Genomic DNA, 21,448 nt, shown 5'->3' on the forward strand with positions numbered 1-21,448 from the left:
CAGATGATCTTTTTGATCTCTTTGGTGTCTCTGACCCTCCCTCTCCTCCCGCTAAAAAATCAAAAAACGATTCTTTCTCTTTTGAACCAGTTTATGATTCCGAAGGGGTGCCCATGTTTGACCCGGCTTCCATTCGTCATCCCAATTCTTCTGAATGGTTGCCTGCCTCCCACGTAGCAGACTACATTTCTGCTAGATTAAGTCTCCCTTTGGATGTGGCAGTCCGCTCTCGTCTAAAATCCTAGTGCCCCAAACCCTTGTTGCCCGATAAAGTTACCTTGGTCCCTTCCATTGACCAACCCTTACTCACCTTCTTCTCCAAATTCGGAAAGGATCCTCGCAATGGAGTGGACAAGGCCTGGTCCACCTGCCAGGATAAATTGCTGGATGTTGTGGGTCCCCTAGCACGTATCTTTGACATGGCCGAGACTGCTCGCCTGGACGGATCTGAGCTTTCGGCGGAAGAAGTCTCTTTGTGGGTCCAGCGTGCCTTTTGTTTGCTTGGCAACGCTAACGCTGCCATTACTCATGAGAGGCGTAAGGGTCTTCTCATTAAGTTAGACCCCAAACTGGCTAATCTGGCTCCCCAGGATCCTGGTCAAGGAACTCAGCAGGTTTGTGTCCACTTTCGCATCTTTGGACAAAGCCCAAATATCCATAAAAAAGGTCTTCGCCCCACGGGTATTTGGACGGGCCGGCAGAGGCAGAGGCAGGAGTCGCTCTTCCGGCCGCGCCTACAACAACCAAGGCTCCAGAGGCTCCTTCAACAATTCCTCTCAAGAATACAAGCCGCAATTCTACCCACAGCGGGGTAGAGGCTCCAAAGGTCGTGGACACAGAGGTTTCCGCTCCAACACTTTCAATCAACAAGGTAGGTCCATCTACCCTTCCCTCGGTGGGAGGGCGTTTAAAACTGTTTCTCCAAAAATGGCACACAATAAACTCAGATCCCTGGGTCCTAAACATGGTTCAAGGTTATCTTATAGAGCTCTACTCGCCGCCTTTCCAAACTGTTTTCCCTCCTCCTTTAGTTTTCTCAAGCGACATGGCCGCTCTCATATCATTAGAAATTCAGTCCCTCCTTCAGAAACAAGCCATTGTCATCTCCCCGTTCGATCCCTCAGGCTTCTTAAGTTCCATTTTTCTTGTCCGAAAAAAGAACAAAAAATTGCGCCCTGTGATCAATCTGAAATGGTTCAACCATTTTGTGGTCTACCGCCACTTCAAAATGGAGACTATTCTACATTTAAGGGACACCCTTCGTCCACACGACTGGATGGTTCGTTTGGACCTTCAGGATGCGTATCTCACGGTTCCAATACACCCTTCTCATTCCAAGTTTCTCCAATTCCAGTGGTCAGGCGAGACCTTCCGTTTCACTTCTCTTCCCTTTGGCCTTTCCTCAGCACCATGGTGTTTTACAAAACTCTTAAGGCCGGTCGTAGATTTTCTGCGCTCCCTGGGGATCAGAATGATCATCTATCTGGACGACATCTTGCTCATGGATACGGGCAAACAACTGCTTCTCTCCCATCTTCAAGTCACTCAATCTTTGCTCGAAGGTTTAGGGTTCTTACTCAATATCAAAAAATCTATGCTTTCTCCTTCTCAGAGCATCGAATTCTTAGGCTTCAGAGTAGATTCTGTCACGGCTTCTCTGTTTCTTCCTCAGGCGAAGGTTTCTTCGATCAAAGCAGAAATCTCTTACGTCCTTCGGACTTCACTCATCTCTCTGAGATCACTGGCAAGGATAGTCGGTCTCCTTTCGGCCTCCATCCAGGCCATCTTTCCGGGTCCCCTTCATTATCGAGCACTCCAACGCCTCAAAATCAAACATCTGCGTCAAGGCTTAGCCTACGACGATCTTATCGCCTTAGATCCAGAGTCCTGCGTAGAACTGCAATGGTGGATAGACCATTTAGATGCGTGGAACGGGCGCACTATTTTCGCCGCGGCCCCAGATCTTGTGTTAGAATCCGATGCCAGCCTGTCGGGATTGGGCGCCCGCTGTAGTCCTATATCGACTGGCGGTACATGGTCTCAAGAGGAGTCGAAATTGCACATCAATTGTTTAGAGATGCTTGCAGGCTCCTTTGCAATCCAAAGCCTATCAAAGAACAGAGTTTGGTGTTCTATTCTTCTCCGCATGGACAATGTTTCTGCGGTCCGTTACATCAACCATCTCGGTGGCACCATGTCCAGACCTCTTGCAGAGATGGCAAAGAGTCTTTGGGAGTTTTGCCTGTCGAATCAACTTTCCTTGACGGCGGAATATCTACCAGGGGATCTCAATTCCGTGGCGGACTGGCACTCTAGTTTTCTTCGGGACTCCAGTGATTGGAAGCTTCTTCCATCCGTCTTCCTATCCCTCGCTCACAAATGGGGCCCATTTTACATCGACCTGTTCGCTTCTCGCCTCAACACACAATTACCCCGTTTTTTCAGTTGGCGGCCAGATCCTTCGGCCTTGGCGACAGACGCCTTTCTCCAGGATTGGTCCCGGCATCTCAATTACGCCTTTCCCCCGTTTCTCATGATCAACAGAGTGCTTTCCCAGGTACGTCGACAGTCGACCTCTCTGGTCTTGGTGGCCCCCTTTTGGCAGTCCCAAGTTTGGTTCCCGTCCCTCTTGGAATTAGCGGTGGACTTTCCTGTCCTTCTCCCAAGCTACACGGACTTGCTTGTGAACCCTCAGGGCCGGCATCACGATCTCGTCCTGAACAACTCCCTGATTCTGTCTGCCTGGAAAGTTTCCGGCCTTCCTCTCCTGACGACTCATTTCACAAGAGGCTTCTATCTTTATCAGCAAATCCTGGGCCCCCGGGACCTCTAAGGCCTACAAATCCGCCTGGTCTCTTTGGGCAAGCTGGTGCCTGGAACGGCATACCGCTCCCATTTCAGCCCCTCTAAATTTTGTGGTTAACTTTTTGGCCTCCGAGGCTAGCGCAGGTAAGTCTTACAGGACAGTTAATCTGTACAGATCAGCCATTTCCCTCAATCATTCCCCCATTGATGGCAAACCAGTTGGCTCTCATCCGCTAGTATGTCGGCTGCTGAAAGGAGTTAGTTGTTCCAAACCTCCGTTGGCTAAGTATTCTAGTTTATGGGAGCTTGGTGTGGTGCTTAAACTTTTTTCTGACTGGCCAGACAATAATGCTCTTTCTCTCAAAATGTTATCAGCTAAACTTACCATGCTTTTGTGCCTGGTTTCCATTAAACGGGTCTCTGATGTTAAAGCCTTGGACATTTCGGCTCGTCAGTTTTCCCCTACTGGGGTTCTATTTCAAGTACATAGACGCACTAAAACTAATTTAAATTCTGTATTTTACCCCTATTTCCCCTCTCATCCTAAACTATGTGTTGGGCAATGTTTGAAAGTGTATGAACAAAAGACTTCTGATCTCAGAGCGCCCTCTCACTCCCAACTCCTTATTTCTTTCCGTAAACCCCATCTCCCTGTCTCTTCCGCTACCTTGGCCCGTTGGGTGCGTTGGGTTATGTCCCTTGCGGGGATTGACATCTCCGTCTTCGGAGCCCATTCCACGAGAGGGGCCATGGCTTCTAAAGCCTTTTGGGCAGGCTCTCGCCTGGAGGACATTCTGAGATCAGCAGACTGGACCAATGATAATGTCTTATGTGTTTTATTGTAAACCTATCGATACTGTGGCTTCTTTGGTAGTAGATATGCTTTGAACAAGCATAATAGGAGCCTCCAGTCTTGCCATAAAATGTAGATTTTCCTAGTTTTTATGACGGAAAGTCTTAATTTTATTAAAGACACGGAGGCGAGTATTATCCCACCTCTTCACTACTAACATTTGTTCTCTCCCTCCCTTCAGCAAATCCGGCTTTGCCGCCTGCATCTTCGTGAACGCCTGAGTCATCAACGGAGGCGGCCTCCTACGGCTCGATCGGCTCCTTCTTCTGGCAGCTTTCCATCTCCGATGTTTCCTGTTGCTCGTTTCTCATGGTTGGATCTGGCTCAAGATGTTTGTTCCTGGACTTTGGCTATATTTATCGTCCTTTCCATGGCTCCTTTGTTTTCTGAACTTTCCTGATCTGCTCACCTGCGAAAAGAGGAAGCTCCGCAGTCAGTTGTGACGTTTTACTAGTGACTACAGCCTGATTGGTTATTACTTTCGCTTTTATTACGGTCCCATTGGCCAGACTTTCTCGCTTGGCCCCCTGGGAACTGTAGTGTTTTCACTTATCTTGGCTGCTGTGTAATAAAGCAAGATAAGAAAAGCATAATAGTCGCCTCCGTGTCTTTAATAAAATTAAGACTTTCCGTCATAAAAACTAGGAAAATCTACATTGTTCAGATCTTTCTCCACGTTTCTAAACAATGAGATAATCAGCCCTATATAGCTTTCCCGAAACAACTCACAAAGACTCATGATCTCCCCCATGTCTCATTGGACAGCAAGATAGCCAAGAATACAGAGTTCTGCATGTGTGCCTTGAAACCTGAGATTCCAGCACAGCTTTTTTACTTCTGTATAAGTCATGAGAACGATACCTTTGACTGTTCTATATAACATTATGTACATCATCTGCAAAAAAATTCAATCTTGTGTTCCTATCTTTGCAAAAGTAGTCCCACTTAATTTGGGGGGGATTTCCTAATGTTTACTGTCAGCAGTTCCATAACTATTGCAACCAACAAGGGTGAGATTGGGCACACTGTGACAATTCTGAGTGTGTTAACTCAGAGTTTCTCTGGCAATCGCAAACTGAAACTTGCCATCTGGGATAGAAATGTGGGGAAAACAGGGAAGGGAAGAGAGTGAGAGAAAGATGTACATACTCGTCTGGACTTGTACTCTGAAACCATAGCGACTCTCTCCGGGCATGGCATCTCAAAGACAGTTGTTGACGGAACATTCAAAATTGACCCAGCGGTATAACAAAGGGGAATATATAAGTGCAAGTCTTAGATAATTGAAAATATGCAGACACACGAGCAGTAGGATTGCTGGTCTCAGCAGTGTGTTTAGCGCTGCTAAGCATAAGTCAACCTAAAACCAGCTGATCACTCTAGGATGCTGCTCACAACCCCAGGATCTGAACAGTGAGTGGTAAACATGAAAAACAAGGGACAGACAAAGACTAACAAGATGCAAGGGATTGGAAATACAAAGTAAGTGTGCAAACTAGGACATAAGGGAAAAGGCCAATACAACTAGCGCCTTGTTGCCAGGCACGATACATGGATTCCCTTAGATCTTATGTAGGACGCTACTACCAACAACCTGGCATGCACTCAACCCCAGTAGTAACTAATGGGAGGGACTGAGGGCGGTGATCCAGTGTTCCAGATATTCTGAGTTTCCAGTGATTCGCCTTCCTCTTCTGCAAGCCCCCAACAACAGGTAGCATGGTATTCCTGACCCAAGTCTTAATCCTGATACCCTGTCTTACCCCCCCCCCCCTCTCCAAGTAAAAGTTATCAGACAGCTGATCATTCATCAAGATTCTAACCAATTGGGAGATAAAATTGATCAAAATCCTCTTCATCCTCACTACTTCCCAGACTTATCTTCTCAAATACAATGGACAGCAATGAGAATTCAAAACAATCGAATACCCTTTGAGCAGCGACCTATTAAGTCCTCTGGGTTGAACATGTTTGTAGTTTTGTGGATCCGTGTGATTCCAAGCATAACGTTCAGCTTTTTAATGTTATATATTCATTTTCCAGTGCTCCATGTCATATTACTAGAGTTAGGAAGGTGACGGAGACAGGTGATTAGAAATACAGCCAAAAGAGATCAAACTTAATCAAAGTCTGATATAAACCTACTGAAGTTAAGCAGGATTTTCTATAAAATATACTAACTGCGTTAGGTATGGTAAAATGGGTGCACATTTTATTTTTATTTGCATAATGTAGATGAGCAAGACCATAGTTGAGTACTGAGGGGAGGTCCATGATAGGCTGTATCCTATAAGAGAAAACATCTGACCGTTAACTTTTAAGCTGGGTTTACTATGAACAGTCGATATGCCCAAGGATAGCTTAATGAGGCACAAGTTTGCAGCCTACAAAGCACTCTGGCCCAAGCGCCACATTAGTATGCACTGGCTCCATCCTCCGGGCCCGAAAAGAGAAACCAAGGAAAAAGACCCAAGAGGGTGCCCATTAGCAGGGGAGGTTCATATTAGAACCAATAGAACACATGAAAAGGTGGAGGAAGAGTTAGAATAGTGGATATCAATGATTAGAACATTGACAGATCCCTGGGCCAGCAGCCCCGCCCCTCCCCCCACAGAGAATGTTTACATAGGCAGGGGATAAAAATGCCATGGAAAAGGAGCATTAAACAATACAGGAATGGACAAGCAAAGATGTGTACACATGAAATGAGAGCTAATTCACATCCATAAGGGGGGACAGAAAAAACGGCACTTAAATATTGTTTGGCATATAATAGTGATACATGGGGAAACCAACTAGGGGGACTGGATGGACAGGAATAATTGGTAGAGAGGATATGTACGGGTTGGAGATGTTCAAGTATTATTAATTGTTAAGAATACATTTGGTGAGTGAGATTTTTTATTGTGGAGTCGATAAAATGTATTGCTGTATATCTGGCAACATAGTGAAACATTAAAAACGTGGTCAAAGTCTCAAAAAGCCAATCACATAGTGTGGGTGAATTTCCAGACTTTTCTAGTGATTTAAAAACTATGAAGTATTCTACAAAGACACAGAGTATTCTAATAAATTCACATTGTCAGACTGCTTACATGATAGCAGGATCTTACCCGTTTTGAAGTATAAAGAGAATATGCTGATGGCAAGTAATGTATTCTACTGTAGGATATCGAGTGCCAATTTGTCTTCTTAAGATGTTGTTAAATACCTGAGACACATCTTTTTTACCCTGTTTAACAAAAGACAATTCAAATTCAGAATTAATTAAAACATTGCAACTGCATGCGAAGAAACATAATTTTGATTAGAATAGCAATATCTCATAATTCAGACGATTAATGTGTATAATATATAACACTACAAATTATGGGTAGATGAGGAATTCATCTTTCTAGAGAGAAAAAAGGTATAGAATGTATTTCACCTTTCCAAACTCTAACATTTTAATTGACCTGCTTTACTTTTTAACCATTTCATTCAAACCTCTATTTTCAAATGTTTAGTATCTACGAATATTTACGTAAAACATTATAGTGCACCTCAGCAAAGATGGATGTCATAGTCTACTGTTAAACCTCAATCTGTACCGTAGTCACTGCACAATACGCAATCAGCACCACGCAAATATACAAAAAAAAGGGGGAGTGAGGTGCTGTCTACTGGGGAGGCCTGGCCTGAAATAGATAGGATCGGTGTTTGAACTAAAACTGGGACCCCCTTATACATATGGAAAACCTACGTAAGGGGAATCACACATTGACGATAATCACTTCATGGCATATTGATTATGCTTAAATTTGAATAACCAGAACAAATTTACAGTGGTAAACAAAACGCGTTGGTTTTGTCTTTTGTTGTAACGTTTGGATTTATAAAACCATGTGACTGTCTTGAAAATAAATGGAAGAAGATATGGAACAGTCGATACTTTGATTGGACTTTTATACTCCTATTGTTTGTTGGTGCACCACTAAATAGGTTTTCTTATTTTGATTGTTTAAAAATATGTTTGCTTGGCCTATTTAAACCTCTGCTCCATTCATCCTTAACCTCCAATTTAACCCCTCATAAACACGCAAAATGAGATGTGTATAACTTTAGCAAATGCTTACCCTGATGTTCCAAAGTGATTCTGGCAATCTGCTGCCTGGAAAGTATGAAAGCCTTAACTTCATACCACTGCATTATTATGCTGGATATCTGTGGTGAAGTTCGGGTGGACATTACCAGAGTCTTTGTACCACGTAACTCTAGACAGGTTGTCTAATATCTTTGTATTTGATCTTGAGCTGAACTGTCCCTGTACACAACAAAGAATGCATGTAATGTCTAATAGGGCTCGCTGGCATTGGATGGAAAGCTAGAGCAGCTTCACAGGGCTCTGTCTCTGTGCATGGAAAAGTATTCTTTATTTATCCTTTGTATTACACCTAGACCAGGTAGTGTACAGGTGTTTTACAAAGCAAATGGATTTACACTGAGATGGGGGGAAGGATTTATAATTGAGGTAAATGCAGAAACAGCAGTCCTAACAACAATGTTTAAAACTCATTGGTGTTTGACACTCTTGTCTTTGGTGAAGTCAGGCCTCTTGCCATTTGTCTTACTCTCCAACCTTTCATAGGTACAGTCCCCTTGTGGATGCAGCTTGTGGATCTTATGTCATTAGAAGTTTCTTCTGTGGCAGATGTCCTTTCTTGTTGTGACCTGTTAGGTGAATCAGGTCCTCATATGTTGTGCTAGCTGAAAGCTACTATAATCACTAAGGAAACGAGGTCTTTATCTCCTGGAGGTGCATGCATTTCTCAGAGGGCTTCCAGCAGGTATCCTTGACACCAGTGCACCTGAATGCATTGCTTTAGTTTTCTAGTATTCTATCCTTTTATAGACGGCACTGCAAATATTTTGCACTACCCAAAGTATCTGATTAACAGTGTGGTTAGTGGTGGGTCACATTAACAGGGGCATTTGCAATTAATTAATCCCAGGGTCTGTGTTGAGTAGTTTGAGGTATATTTTGTGTGTGTTTCCATTAGATTATGACCCGCTGCTACAAATCTACCTGTGGTGCGGATAGAGTTATACGTGCATCCCTTGCCTCCTGAGGACTTTGCTGCAGGCTTGCCTTCGCCCGTGTCTCCCTCCCGCCGCCGCATTTGGTATCATCGCGGCCGCGGCTGAAAGGGGGACCACATCTCCCGGCGACCTCTGCTTCCAGGGGAGGAAGTTCCCGCCCACTACCCGCCACACGCGCCTGGAGGCGCTACATAACTCAGCCTACCCTCGGTGGAGCGGGGGTCTCAAATCTACTTGTGGTGCGGATAGAGTTATACGTGCATCCCTTGCCTCCTGAGGACTTTGCTGCAGGCTTGCCTTCGCCCGTGTCTCCCTCCCGCCGCCGCATTTGGTATCATCGCGGCCGCGGCTGAAAGGGGGACCACATCTCCCGGCGACCTCTGCTTCCAGGGGAGGAAGTTCCCGCCCACTACCCGCCACACGCGCCTGGAGGCGCTACATAACTCAGCCTACCCTCGGTGGAGCGGGGGTCTCAAATCTACTTGTGGTGCGGATAGAGTTATACGTGCATCTCTTGCCTCCTGAGGACTTTGCTGCAGGCTTGCCTTCGCCCGTGTCTCCCTCCCGCCGCCGCATTTGGTATCATCGCGGCCGCGGCTGAAAGGGGGACCACATCTCCCGGTGACCTCTGCTTCCAGGGGAGGAAGTTCCCGCCCACTACCCGCCACACGCGCCTGGAGGCGCTACATAACTCAGCCTACCCTCGGTGGAGTGGCGGTCTCAAATCTACTTGTGGTGCGGATAGAGTTATACGTGCATCCCTTGCCTCCTGAGGACTTTGCTGCAGGCTTGCCTTCGCCCGTGTCTCCCTCCCGCCGCCGCATTTGGTATCATCGCGGCCGCGGCTGAAAGGGGGACCACATCTCCCGGCGACCTCTGCTTCCAGGGGAGGAAGTTCCTGCCCACTACCCGCCACACACGCCTGGAGGCGCTACATAACTCAGCCTACCCTCCGCGTCGCGGGACGCGCGCGGGCGACGCCGGGCTGAGCCCGGGCAGAGGGCGGGCCGTCTGTGGCCGTCCGGGGCCGAAGGAGGCCGGGCTGGGCCACGGACTTTGCCCCATACTCTGGGTCCTGGACTTGTAAGTAAGATACTCTATAGATAAGTGGTGTAGGTCTGTTATATGTAGCCTCTAGTAGGGTATATCGTTTGCATCACAGCCCTTACTACCAGGTGAAGACTTTGTTTCGTAACTTATTTACAGGTACTAACAATCGCCTTTTCTATGTCCATGTCGAAGTCCAGGTCTGTAAAACCACCTGTCACAAATGATACCAGGACCATGGATAACTATCTTGTCAAAGTGGTAAACAAGATTAACAAAGACAGGAGACTTTCATTTGGCAGACTGAGCCCAGAAACGTCACCAAATAGGTCAATCACGCCTATTACCCAATTGCCTCCCTTAGATAGTGGCTGTGATATCACCAATAATGTAGTTGTAAACTTTGACCTGGCTAATGTAGTAAGCATGGATGAGCGAGTAGCTTTAAACGACTCTAGTCCTAGCCAGAGACCAGCATCTTGTCTAAAGGTAATTCCAACTCCATCTCCTGTGCGGAGAACGGTGCGTGCATGCAGGAAGGTTCCAGCCAAGAGGGTGGTAACCCAATAGTCTAAAAAGCAAGGACCAGCGCAACCAAGCAGGGGGCTTACTCCAGAACCATCAAATGACGTCTTAGAGTCCCTTAATAATGCTGAGGGTAGCATTCTCCACTCGGCTTCTATAGAACACTTGGCATCTATCCTAGAGTCCAAACTAGAGGCTCTGATCAGCCCATTGATGGTGAAGTTAGATCTAGTCTCACAAGAGGTAATTAGACTGAAAGGTCTCCTGGACTCTCATTTGACCCGGCCTTCCTCCCTGACGACCCGTCAACTCGGTCCATCGGGCTCCATGGGCCTGAGTTCAGTGGAACCCGAGCCACACAATACTGTTAATATCAGGGAGGGTGGTCTTAGGGGTTCTGGGGGCAGTAGTCAGACACCTCGGCCTGTAAATGCCTTGTTAACCACTTCATCTTTACACCCATCAGTGGCTACCTTATCTGCACTAGCTCCTACCTCAAGACAACCACATTTAGCACTAAAAAGCTACCAGTATAACCAGAAGAACCTAGCAGAGGGAGAAGCCCCCGGGAACATCAAACCCAAGAGGAAAAACGTTGTCAATCTCCCACCACAGTGCGTTCCTTACACAGTGGTATTAATTAATGTCCCTGAGGTTGACTCTTGTATGTCTAACTCTAGGCTGGAAACCCATGATGCTCTTAAAAACAAAACACTTGCTTGGCTGAACAAGAATTGCGGTTTTCCGCTGGCTTTCTCTAATGATATAATATCCACTCGAAGAGTAGGCTGGATTGGTTATGGAAGGAAAAACACAAGAGGGGACTGCATCATAGTTAATTTTAAATACCCGCAACATGTTGCTACTGTCCTCTTAAGAGCAGCCTCTTTAACCATCCAGGATAACTCAGTTTGTGTTAGACCTCTTGGATATTTTTATAGCCATCTGAATAGCACCCAACATCGATTGCCTCAACAGCCTGAGCATCCTGGAAATGGTACCATAAGGGGAATGGTTGGTCATCCTACTAACATGCCTTTGAGGGTACCTGAGTATCAAAATGGCGGGGATTTTTATGGCCATCAGCCAGCAACCAGGCCGCTGGACAATATCCTTCCCCTTTACAACCGCTACACTGCCTTATCCTCATTGGAGGAAAATGATTGACTCCCCGATGTCACGAGGAAGCCTATCGAGTCATCAGCCCCATCTCTCAAAATCGCCACCTGGAATATTGCTGGCATAAAGAACAAAATTGGGAACCCGGAATGGCTATTGACACTTAAAGGCTTTTATATCATTGCTTTACAAGAGACCAGGGATTTGACGAACAGTTTTTCCATGGATGGCTATAGCTACTTTTGTATCCCAGCAATCAGCAGTGTGGCTGGACGACCTAAGGGGGGCCTGTTAAGTTTATTCAAATTAGACATAAAAGGTAAACTTACCCAATGTTCATCTGGCTCAGAAAATTGTCTGATTGTTGAACTTGCCTCGCAAGATAAGGCCAAGATCCTTTTTGTTAATTTTTATAACTCTAACGCCAATGATTGTACCAGTCAAAATTTAGAAGTACTGGACAAATTTTTGTCAGCCTATAGTACCAACGTACACACCTTTGAATTAATATTACTAGGGGATTTTAACATTCACCCATGCCCTCTATCATGCACTAGTCAGGATGTCGATGTTCCCCCCCTTCTCCTCCCTAGTGCATTTAGAACACACCAGGCGTGGTGAACTTCTTGAAATGTTCCTAGCTAGATGGAATGTATATGAATCAGCATGTGGGGATGGGAAACATAGATCCCCTTCATTCACAGGAAAAGACAAGGGTACCATTATAGACTATATTTTTTTGACTTCGTTTCTGTTAAGTAACGTGATTAAATATTATACAGAGGTATCAGTTTTCAGTGATCATAATCCTGTTCTTATAGAATTGTTGCTTGTTAATGTAATCTCCCTAAAATCAGTTAATGCGAGAGGGGGTGCAAATCTTGTGGTAAAGGATCAAAATCGCAGGTTGAAATGGTCAAAAATAGTCCCTGAAACCTTTTTACAGGAGGTCTTGTATAGGACCGAGGACGAAGTTGCAATATGTCTAACAAATAGAACTGATTGTAAGGAAGTCATTGCAGCCTTTGATAATATTTGCATAGAAATTGATCGTACCCTCCAGAAAAAATCCAGCTTGAAGGTGACAGTGGGAAAAAGATGATTCGATAAGACATGTGCAAAGGCTCATGGTGACCTACTAAAAGCCCTGAAAGCCACTCCCAAAATCCGTGCGGATATAGTGAGTGCAAGGTCTATATATAAAAAAACAATTATAGAAAGAAAGAGGGTCCTAAAAGACAATGCTTTAGCCCAACTATTAGAACCAGAAACACTAAAAAATAGTGGCCTATTTTGGAAAACAATAAATCAGCCACTCTTTTTAGAGGACTCGCACACCCCTCTTGAGGCTAATATCCCTGACGAGGGCTGGATTAAACATTTTAGTGAGATCTACACAGAATCTAATAGCACTGTTAGCACTGCAGCCCTCATAGAAACAGGGGAAGGGGAGCTGTGTACTGCCAAGGCCACTGTTACTTTTGCACTGGTAGAAGTGGAACGGGCAATAGAATTGACCCCGAAAAACAAAGCCCCAGGCCCTGATGGGGTTCCAGGGGACGTTTTTAAATATGCACCTAAGTTTTGGTCCAAAATTTTATGTAATGTTTTTAACGTTCTAACAACTGATAAAATTCCGGTTTCATGGAAAAAATCGATTATTATACCGGTTTTCAAAAAGGGCAATAGGCAAGACCCATCCTGTTACCGACCGATTTCTTTAATCGACTCATCGGTGAAGATATTGGGTAGGGTCATCCTATCTAGACTGAACGATTGGATAACCGAGAAAGGGGTATTATCCAACGTTCAGTACGGTTTTAGACCTAAAAAGAGTACAATTGATCAAGGTCTTAACTTGCACCTATTGGTTGAAAAATACACGAGGGCTAGAGAGGGGTCCATGTACCTGGGGTTCATGGACCTTTCGTCAGCCTTCGACCTTGTAAATCGCTCTAAACTGTGGAATATCCTGCTTAATATAGGTCTGGACAGGGCTCTCGTTTGTCTTTTAGCTGACCTCCATTCTGACTTAATAGCCGCGGTTAGAGTTACCTCGGAAGGGCGCTGTACAAGTCACTTTAAGTCAGAAAGAGGGGTGAGGCAGGGGTGCATCTTGGCACCCCTCCTTTTTACGGTTTACATAAACGCCCTCGAATCTTCCCTTAAAGCGGCAACCCTTGATGTTCCGCGTATAGGTGAACTTGGTATTCCAGTTCTCCTATACGCGGACGATGCTGTCTTGCTCTCACGTACTGGGGTGGGTCTTCAACGGCTATTGGATGCCTTTGAAGCCTTCATGAGTACTCTGGACCTAAAGATCAATGTTAAAAAATCTCAAATCATGGGCAAGGGAATGAACAACAAGTTAACAAAAACATTCACATGTGGGAAACAAGAGCTTTGTAGAGTAGCCATTTTTACCTATTTAGGGATAACCTTTGACGAGAAAGGTACCTGGGGTCCCAATATAAAAAATAGAAATATCGCTCTTGCCAGATCTTCTTCTGCCCTACAGAGCTTTATAAAAAAACTGGGAGCAAGACCAATAGCTACTCTGCTAAAAATTTATAAAGCCAAAAGCCTAGCCATTGCTACATACGGCAGTGCTGTTTGGGGTAATTGCTCTACGGAAAGCATACAGATCACTGAAAACAAATTTTTAAGATCAGTCCTTTCCGTTCCCCAGTCAACCCCCACTTACATTGTTCATTCTGAACTTGGCATGGGATATATCTCAGACTTGATTAAAGTGGCCCCTGTTTTGGCCTGGCTTAGGATTTGGTTGAATCAAGAAATTCCCCTTAATCATACCATTTTAAAGGACTGTCTGCAGCTAGACAGGGTAAGTAAAATACCGTGGCTAGCTTATATTAAAAACAGTCTTTTTAAGTTAGGGAGACCAGACCTTTATTTATCCCCGTCTACAATAACTGCGAAAGTCCTAGTCCTGATCAAAGGCCTGATGGGAGATATGTTACGCCTAGACAGGGAACAAGTAGAGCTTGAGAAACCTATGGTAAGGTCGGGCATTATTCTGTGCACTAATGTTGGCCCGGAACCGTACTTAACTATCGTTAATTTGCCTTATCATCGCTTTCTCTTAACCCGTTTTCGGTTGAACCTGATCCACTTGTCTTTGGGTCACTTTCCGACCTGGTGTTCTCCCGAAAATGCTCCGCCGTGTAAATGTGACAACTTCTCGCTTCAGAACACATTGCACTTTCTGATGTTCTGTGATCACTTCACGGCTTTAAGAAGGCAATATTTGATTCCGATCCTTAAAGAGGATGGGTTCATACAGGTCAAGCCAGCACTCCTGTTTCTTCAGCTACTACAGACTCCAAGGATCATTTTCCATGTTGCCAATTTTTTAGTGGGGGCTATCAGCGTTAAGAAAAGGTTGTCGATCGACACTCCTGTGAACTTAGGTCCTTAAACAAGATGAATTGAATATCGCCCACTGCTAGTGGTTATTCCATGGTATATTTTTTCCATACTGATGATTTTATGTAAATGATGCGTATAGCTTATCTTATCTTAACTGACCTCTTTTTAACGCATTTTTAGGATCGGATTTTATAGAATGTTTTTTATATGTATATAGTGATTGTATGTATATTTACCATGAATTTTCCTTGTATTAATTGTATTTTTTGATTGAGTGTATATATTTTGTTCCTTTGTCTTTTTATGATATTGATTTATCGAAATAAAGTACTATGACTGACTGACCCGCTGCTACAGGTATGTGCAGAATTTGTGAAGGAAAGCTCACGGTGATGTTCACATTGAATTCTGAAGTGCCATTCTGGTGTGCAATATGCCATGGACCATGACCCTTCTAGATGTGCACTCTTATAAATGGAAGGATGGGTAGAATGCTTCAACAGTGTTGATTTGCTGGTTGCCTTAGTTTGCGTCTTTCATTTGAATTATGTGTTCTACACACGGATGGTTCCTCAGGATATCTACTGCTCAAGATAAAAAGTGAGGCTCTTGGGTGAAATGGTTGGCAGTCAAGAGGGCAGTCTTTTGATCAGCAGGTAGTTGACCAATTGTGTTAGATTATGTTGTAGTATGATCCATATGACAGATTACATTCAGTGTTGCTATGGAATACATCATAATATGTGGGAGGTGATGTCAGATATTTCCTCTATACCACTTCTTCCACAGCCTCCAACGATCAGCAATGCTATCAGAGTATGACATTCACAAACTAAACTTGAAGAAATAATAATAAAAAAACACAACAGCAACTTTTAGAGGCAGATATTTACGCTCATATTTCTAGATACACTTTAGAGACCTGATGAGTTTGGCATCTATGACACATTCAAAGTCCTGCAAGAAAATCAGGTGGTAAAACTGGCCGAACACAATAACATCACTGCATGGTCACGATGTAAAACTGGTTGTGGGTTAACCTCCCTGTCAAATCGTAATACCTCCTCAGGAAAAGACGACAGTAGGTTGAACTGATCAAAGGAAGTTTAATCCTAACACCTCAGCCACAGCTCTGGTAGTGTCCAAGGCAACTGTCACGTTCCTTCACAGTCTAATTACACAAGTCCATTCTAGAACCTGGGGAAGCCAGGGTTCCAAGTCTTGGCTCACTAGCCAGTGACAGCTGCCAGAGTTACCACACATCTTCGCTTTTCATAAGATGTAAAAAAAAAAAAAAAAAACCAACAGTACGTGACAATATGCAAAACATTAAGGTAAACATACATATTGCTTGAACTATTAGTTAAGACACTAGAGGAAGAACAGTTTTAAAAAAAATCTAAAACTTATCGAATGACTATCCATATCGACTCAAAGAACATGTACTTTACATATGTGCATTTTCTTTTCCATTGAACCATTAAGGATGATTTCTTAAATACAAACATAAATGAGACAAGTACTGGGGTCAATAACCCGAAAATACTGTTGCAGGTAGTTCTATAAATCTGTCACTCATTTGATTACATAATCGTTTAGGACACTAGGAAGACAGGTTACCCTAACACTTGATCTAACACGACCTTAACCCCTGATGGTACTGGACATCTCATATTACTGTTAGTTAGAGAATCACCTGTCTCCATGCCTGGGATAATTTCATTTATTCCAAGCTGATCTTTACCTTGTTTTGGTCATCAATGTTTTACCACTCTCCCCACATTCCAAATCCTACCAACATGAGTCTTGCCAGCATTCTGAAACAACTTTATAATTTTCATAGGCTCAGTAAATTTGGACCATTTCTTCTTAACAGTGGGAGCTTTTACTCTAACCCAGTCACCCAATTTAAAGTCTATCACCCAGGTATTACAGGTTAAATCATGTTGTTCTTTGTGGGCAGTTTGTGATTTTAATACCTTGAGTCTCCACGTTTGATTAACATCAATCTTCACTCAACCTTTATGCCATTTCATGTCTGCATTCCGTCCATCATTTGTTTGTTGTAACGCTTTTCGCCCTAAGTGGGATGGGTATTCCCAGACGTGGGACCCGTGCTCACTACGCCACTGGAGTCAAGCTATCCTGGCTGATGACGGCTGATAGCCAGAAACCGGTCCTAGGATGCTTGATTCCGGTCCAGGGAAGACATGGCTTGGCTGTTCGGGCTGGACTGTTCCCATGAGGCACAGGGTCAAGACTGATTTGCATATGGCCATGTCTAAACTGGGGTGGTGTAGTGGGCAAAAGAACGATGGATTTAACCCAGATCTCTTGACTGGGGGAGAATGTCTGCATTGTCAGTGTTAGAAAACCCCGGGCAACCGGGTTAGCAGTCAACCGGTTTTTCCCAAGACAAGGGGTAGCTTGGCTCGAGCGGTCGGGGGTCAGGCACCGTGTTAAGCGTACGTCACACCCTCACAATAACCATGCGTGCATCCGTTCCAAAAACGACACTACACCGTAAAAATTTATGAAAATATATCTGTGTTTATCTTGTTTTCTCTTAGTTGCAGGTTAAATAAATAATTACAGTACACAAAGCTTCTTCTGTAAAAAGGGTAGGTCAAATAAATAAGCTCAGATCATAAATAATCAATGAATAAATAGATGTGCATAAAATACATAGGCAAATAAATACTGCGAGGGAATAAATACTGTGAGACAATAAATAGGATAAATACAAAGAATACAATACTCTCAATAAATATAAGCCATCAGACCACTTTCAAATCAGGTCACATTTGTGAGGTACTAAGGGTTGATTTGGCCCAATCACAGCTTGTGGTTATGTGGATGGCCTGAGGGTGTCTCACCTAGCTTGGATAAGGCTGAGGCTAAAACTGAGGTAGATCAAGGGTAATCTAGGAATCTGGCTCTCCCAAACTACACAACCCCTCACACAGGTCACTGTATCAGTCTCAGTCCACCCCTGGCACTCCCAGGCTGGTCCTAACACCTCTCTAGCCCCTAGGATGGTCTCTTAGGGCTCCACAGGGCCTTAGGCGCCCTCTATTCCACTTACTGCCCTCTTTATGAACTTCCGACTCCGCCGGAGTCGTGTCGACGCCGTGAGGCGGTTCCGGTTCGATGTCGCTAACCGGCCTCGGCTCGATGTCAGTTCTTGTCGACGCCGTGAGGCGGTTCCGGATCGATGTCGGCGGACGGCCTCGGCTCGATGTCAGTTCCTGTCGACGCCGTGAGGTGGTTCCGGATCGATGTCGGATGGCGGCCTCGGCTCGATGTCGCTGGACAGCCTCGATTCGATGTCGGTCTCCGGCGTCACAGGGACACGATCTCCCTACTTCCGGGTGTCTCCGGAGTGCGACCTCCACTCCCGACCTCCGGTGCTCTTCCCTTCAGGTTCCGGCGACTCCGGAGTGCGATCTCCACTCCCGACCTCCGGTGCTCCTTTCCTCAGGTTCCGGCGACTCCGGAGTGCGATCTCCACTCCCGACCTCCGGCACGATTCACCTCGGTCTCCGGCGACTCCGGAGGGCGGCCTTCACTCCCCCGTCGACGCCGCACACTCGACCTCAGGTGACTTCCTCCTCGACCTCTGGTGTCTCCACGACCTCCGTCGGCGCCCTCTCTCGACCTCTGGCGGCTCCGGGTAAGACGTCTGCTTTCCAGTCAGCGCCGCTTCTTCACCTCCGGCCCCAGGTCTCTAGGCTTCTCGGCGTCGGACTCCAGGAAGATACCAATAGACAGGTCAGGAACTTGCTGTTGTTTACTTTCAAGGCCTGTTCCGGCTGTTCAGGTCCTTGAGTTGGTTCTTCTTGGCTTTATCCCACACAGGGCTCTAGGCTGGGCTCAGTCAGCAGGGACCAGTATCAAGGGTGGGTTTCTGGACCCCACTCCAGGCACAAGTTTCCACCCCTGCTGCCTCACTCCTTCCTCCTTCAGTGTTGTGCTGCTCTCCCTTCACCAGTCAGGTGCCAACTGCCTACTCCAACTGCCAACTCTGAGCTGGCTTCCCAACATACTAAACCTGCCTCACACTGTCACAGGGTTCTAGAATGTTCTGGAAGGTACTAGTAGGTTCCAGCTATGTCTCAGGTGACAATGGGTGGCCACCATTTTGTGTTTCAGGCCCTCAGACAGAAGTTCCAGGGGTAGGGAAAATGGCTCCCTGACCCTGCATCAACACTAAAAAGTCTGGTGGTTCCCAAAAAGGAAAAATACTAACAGGGTTTGAGGCAAAAGTGGGACAAAATAAATAATGATGAGGAGGGACCACCCAAAGGGCTGACAGGTCTAACAGTCAGCATTTCGTCCATCATTTGTTTGTTGTAACGCTTTTTGCCCTAAGTGGGATGGGTATTCCCAGACGTGGGACCCGTGCTCACTACGCCACTGGAGTCAAGCTATCCTGGCTGATGACGGCTGATAGCCAGAAACCGGTCCTAGGATGCTTGATTCCCGTCCAGGGAAGACATGGCTTGGCAGTTCGGGCTGGACTGTTCCCATGAGGCACAGGGTCAAGACTGATTTGCATATGGCCATGTCTAAACTGGGGTGGTGTAGTGGGCAAAAGAACGATGGATTTAACCCAGATCTCTTGACTGGGGGAGAATGTCTGCATTATCAGCATTCCGGCCATCATTTGTTTGTTGTAACGCTTTTCGCCCTAAGTGGGATGGGTATTCCCAGACGTGGGACCCGTGCTCACTACGCCACTGGAGTCAAGCTATCCTGGCTGATGACGGCTGATAGCCAGAAACCGGTCCTAGGATGCTTGATTCCGGTCCAGGGAAGACATGGCTTGGCAGTTCGGGCTGGACTGTTCCCATGAGGCACAGGGTCAAGACTGATTTGCATATGGCCATGTCTAAACTGGGGTGGTGTAGTGGGCAAAAGAACGATGGATTTAACCCAGATCTCTTGACTGGGGGAGAATGTCTGCATTGTCAGCATTCCGTCCATCATTTGTTTGTTGTAACGCTTTTCGCCCTAAGTGGGATGGGTATTCCCAGACGTGGGACCCGTGGTCACTAGGGCACTGGAGTCAAGCTATCCTGGCTGATGACGGCTGATAGCCAGAAACCGGTCCTAGGATGCTTGATTCCGGTCCAGGGAAGACATGGCTTGGCAGTTCGGGCTGGACTGTTCCCATGAGGCACAGGGTCAAGACTGATTTGCATATGGCCATGTCTAAACTGGGGTGGTGTAGTGGGCAAAAGAAAGATGGATTTAACCCAGATCTCTTGACTGGGGGAGAATGTCTGCATTGTCAGCATTCCGTCCATCATTTGTTTGTTGTAACGCTCATCGACCCCAGCACTAATCTGGAATTTGGATCCCTGCCTCTTAGTAGTTCAAATGGATTCATACTTGTAGACTGATGAGCAGTAAGGCAGTAGGTTTCTAGTCACCTCATTACCTCTTCCTTCCAGCATTAGCTATTAGTCTTAACCAGTTGAATTACTTCCTGAAGTCTTTTATTGAATCTTTCTACCATCCTATATGTTTCTGGGTGATAAAGTGCACAACGTTTATGAGTAATACCATTACATTCCAGGAACTCTCATTTTCTTTGAGCAGAATTGCACAACATTGTCGGTCAACAGGGTATTAGGGAGACCTTCTTGTATAAAAACCTCAATCAGAAATCTAATAACCAAACTAGAGCTGATGTCTGAGACTAGATTAATTTCTGGCCATCTTGAAAACAATTCAAACAATACTAAAATATATGGTGAACTTCTTTCTCCAGATAAGGGAACTGTCGGCAGAGATAGACAATACAAGGAAGGGGTACATTACTTCAACACCTTCTCACTGTTATAGCAGGGTACACAATCCCTAACCACCCTTTCTACTATTACATCCACCCCGGGCCACCAAAAATCCACCCTGATCCGTAATTTTGTTTTTGTAATTCCAAAGTGATCCTCATGGGCTAGGTCAATTAAATTTCCATAGAAGTGTTTCACGAGGTATCAACCTTGTGCCCCTACACAGGCATCCAGCCACCTTTGACGATTCCTTTCTGACTATCAAATATGGTCTCAACTGTTCACAGTCCCTTTATCTACTCTGCCATCTTTCTGCAAGCTGTTTCTTAACCTTACTTACAACTGGATCAACTTTTTAACTTCTGTATCCAGTCTCTTTCTTCAATATCTCCATTAGTAACTGCACACACGATTTTCATAGGGAAGTCAAAATCTTGTCTGATGTCTTCACTAGTTTGAGTTTACCCACCTGTGTCATTGACTAATCTTGAAAGGCAGTCAGCTGCATAATTCCTCTCCCCCAGGACATACTCAAAACCAAATGGAAATTCCTGGAGATTTACAACCCATCTTCTAATCGAACTTCAGATGGCTTCCAGACCTTATTTTGTAAACATCTCCCTGAGAGATTTGTGATCAGTTCTTACCTTGAAAACAGTTCCCCAAATGAAACTTTTACATTTGATAAGTGCCCAGTATACAGCCAATGCCTCTTTCTCAATTACAGTATACTTTATTTCTGCCTGTCTCAAGGCCTTAGAGGTGAACGTCATTCCAACCTCTCCTTTATCATTCTCCTGGCTTGATATCCTCTCATACATGTTGTGTTCTA

The 21,448-nt window shown here is 45.2% G+C and overlaps 1 protein-coding gene across 3 annotated transcripts in view; it reads right to left on the minus strand.

Annotated features, from left to right (window-relative positions):
- CAB39L (calcium binding protein 39 like) overlaps window positions 1-21,448 on the minus strand; it is a 757,003-nt gene that overhangs the window by 211,972 nt on the left and 523,583 nt on the right. For all 3 annotated transcript variants that reach the window (XM_085621896.1, XM_085621898.1, XM_085621897.1), the window contains one exon: window positions 6,772-6,890. In XM_085621896.1, coding sequence (XP_085478022.1) covers window positions 6,772-6,890 — 119 coding nt within the window. The remainder of the gene's footprint in view (window positions 1-6,771; window positions 6,891-21,448) is intronic.

The sequence above is a fragment of the Triturus cristatus genome, chromosome 8, assembly GCF_964204655.1.
Source record: "Triturus cristatus chromosome 8, aTriCri1.1, whole genome shotgun sequence".
Taxonomy (NCBI): Eukaryota; Metazoa; Chordata; class Amphibia; order Caudata; family Salamandridae; genus Triturus; species Triturus cristatus.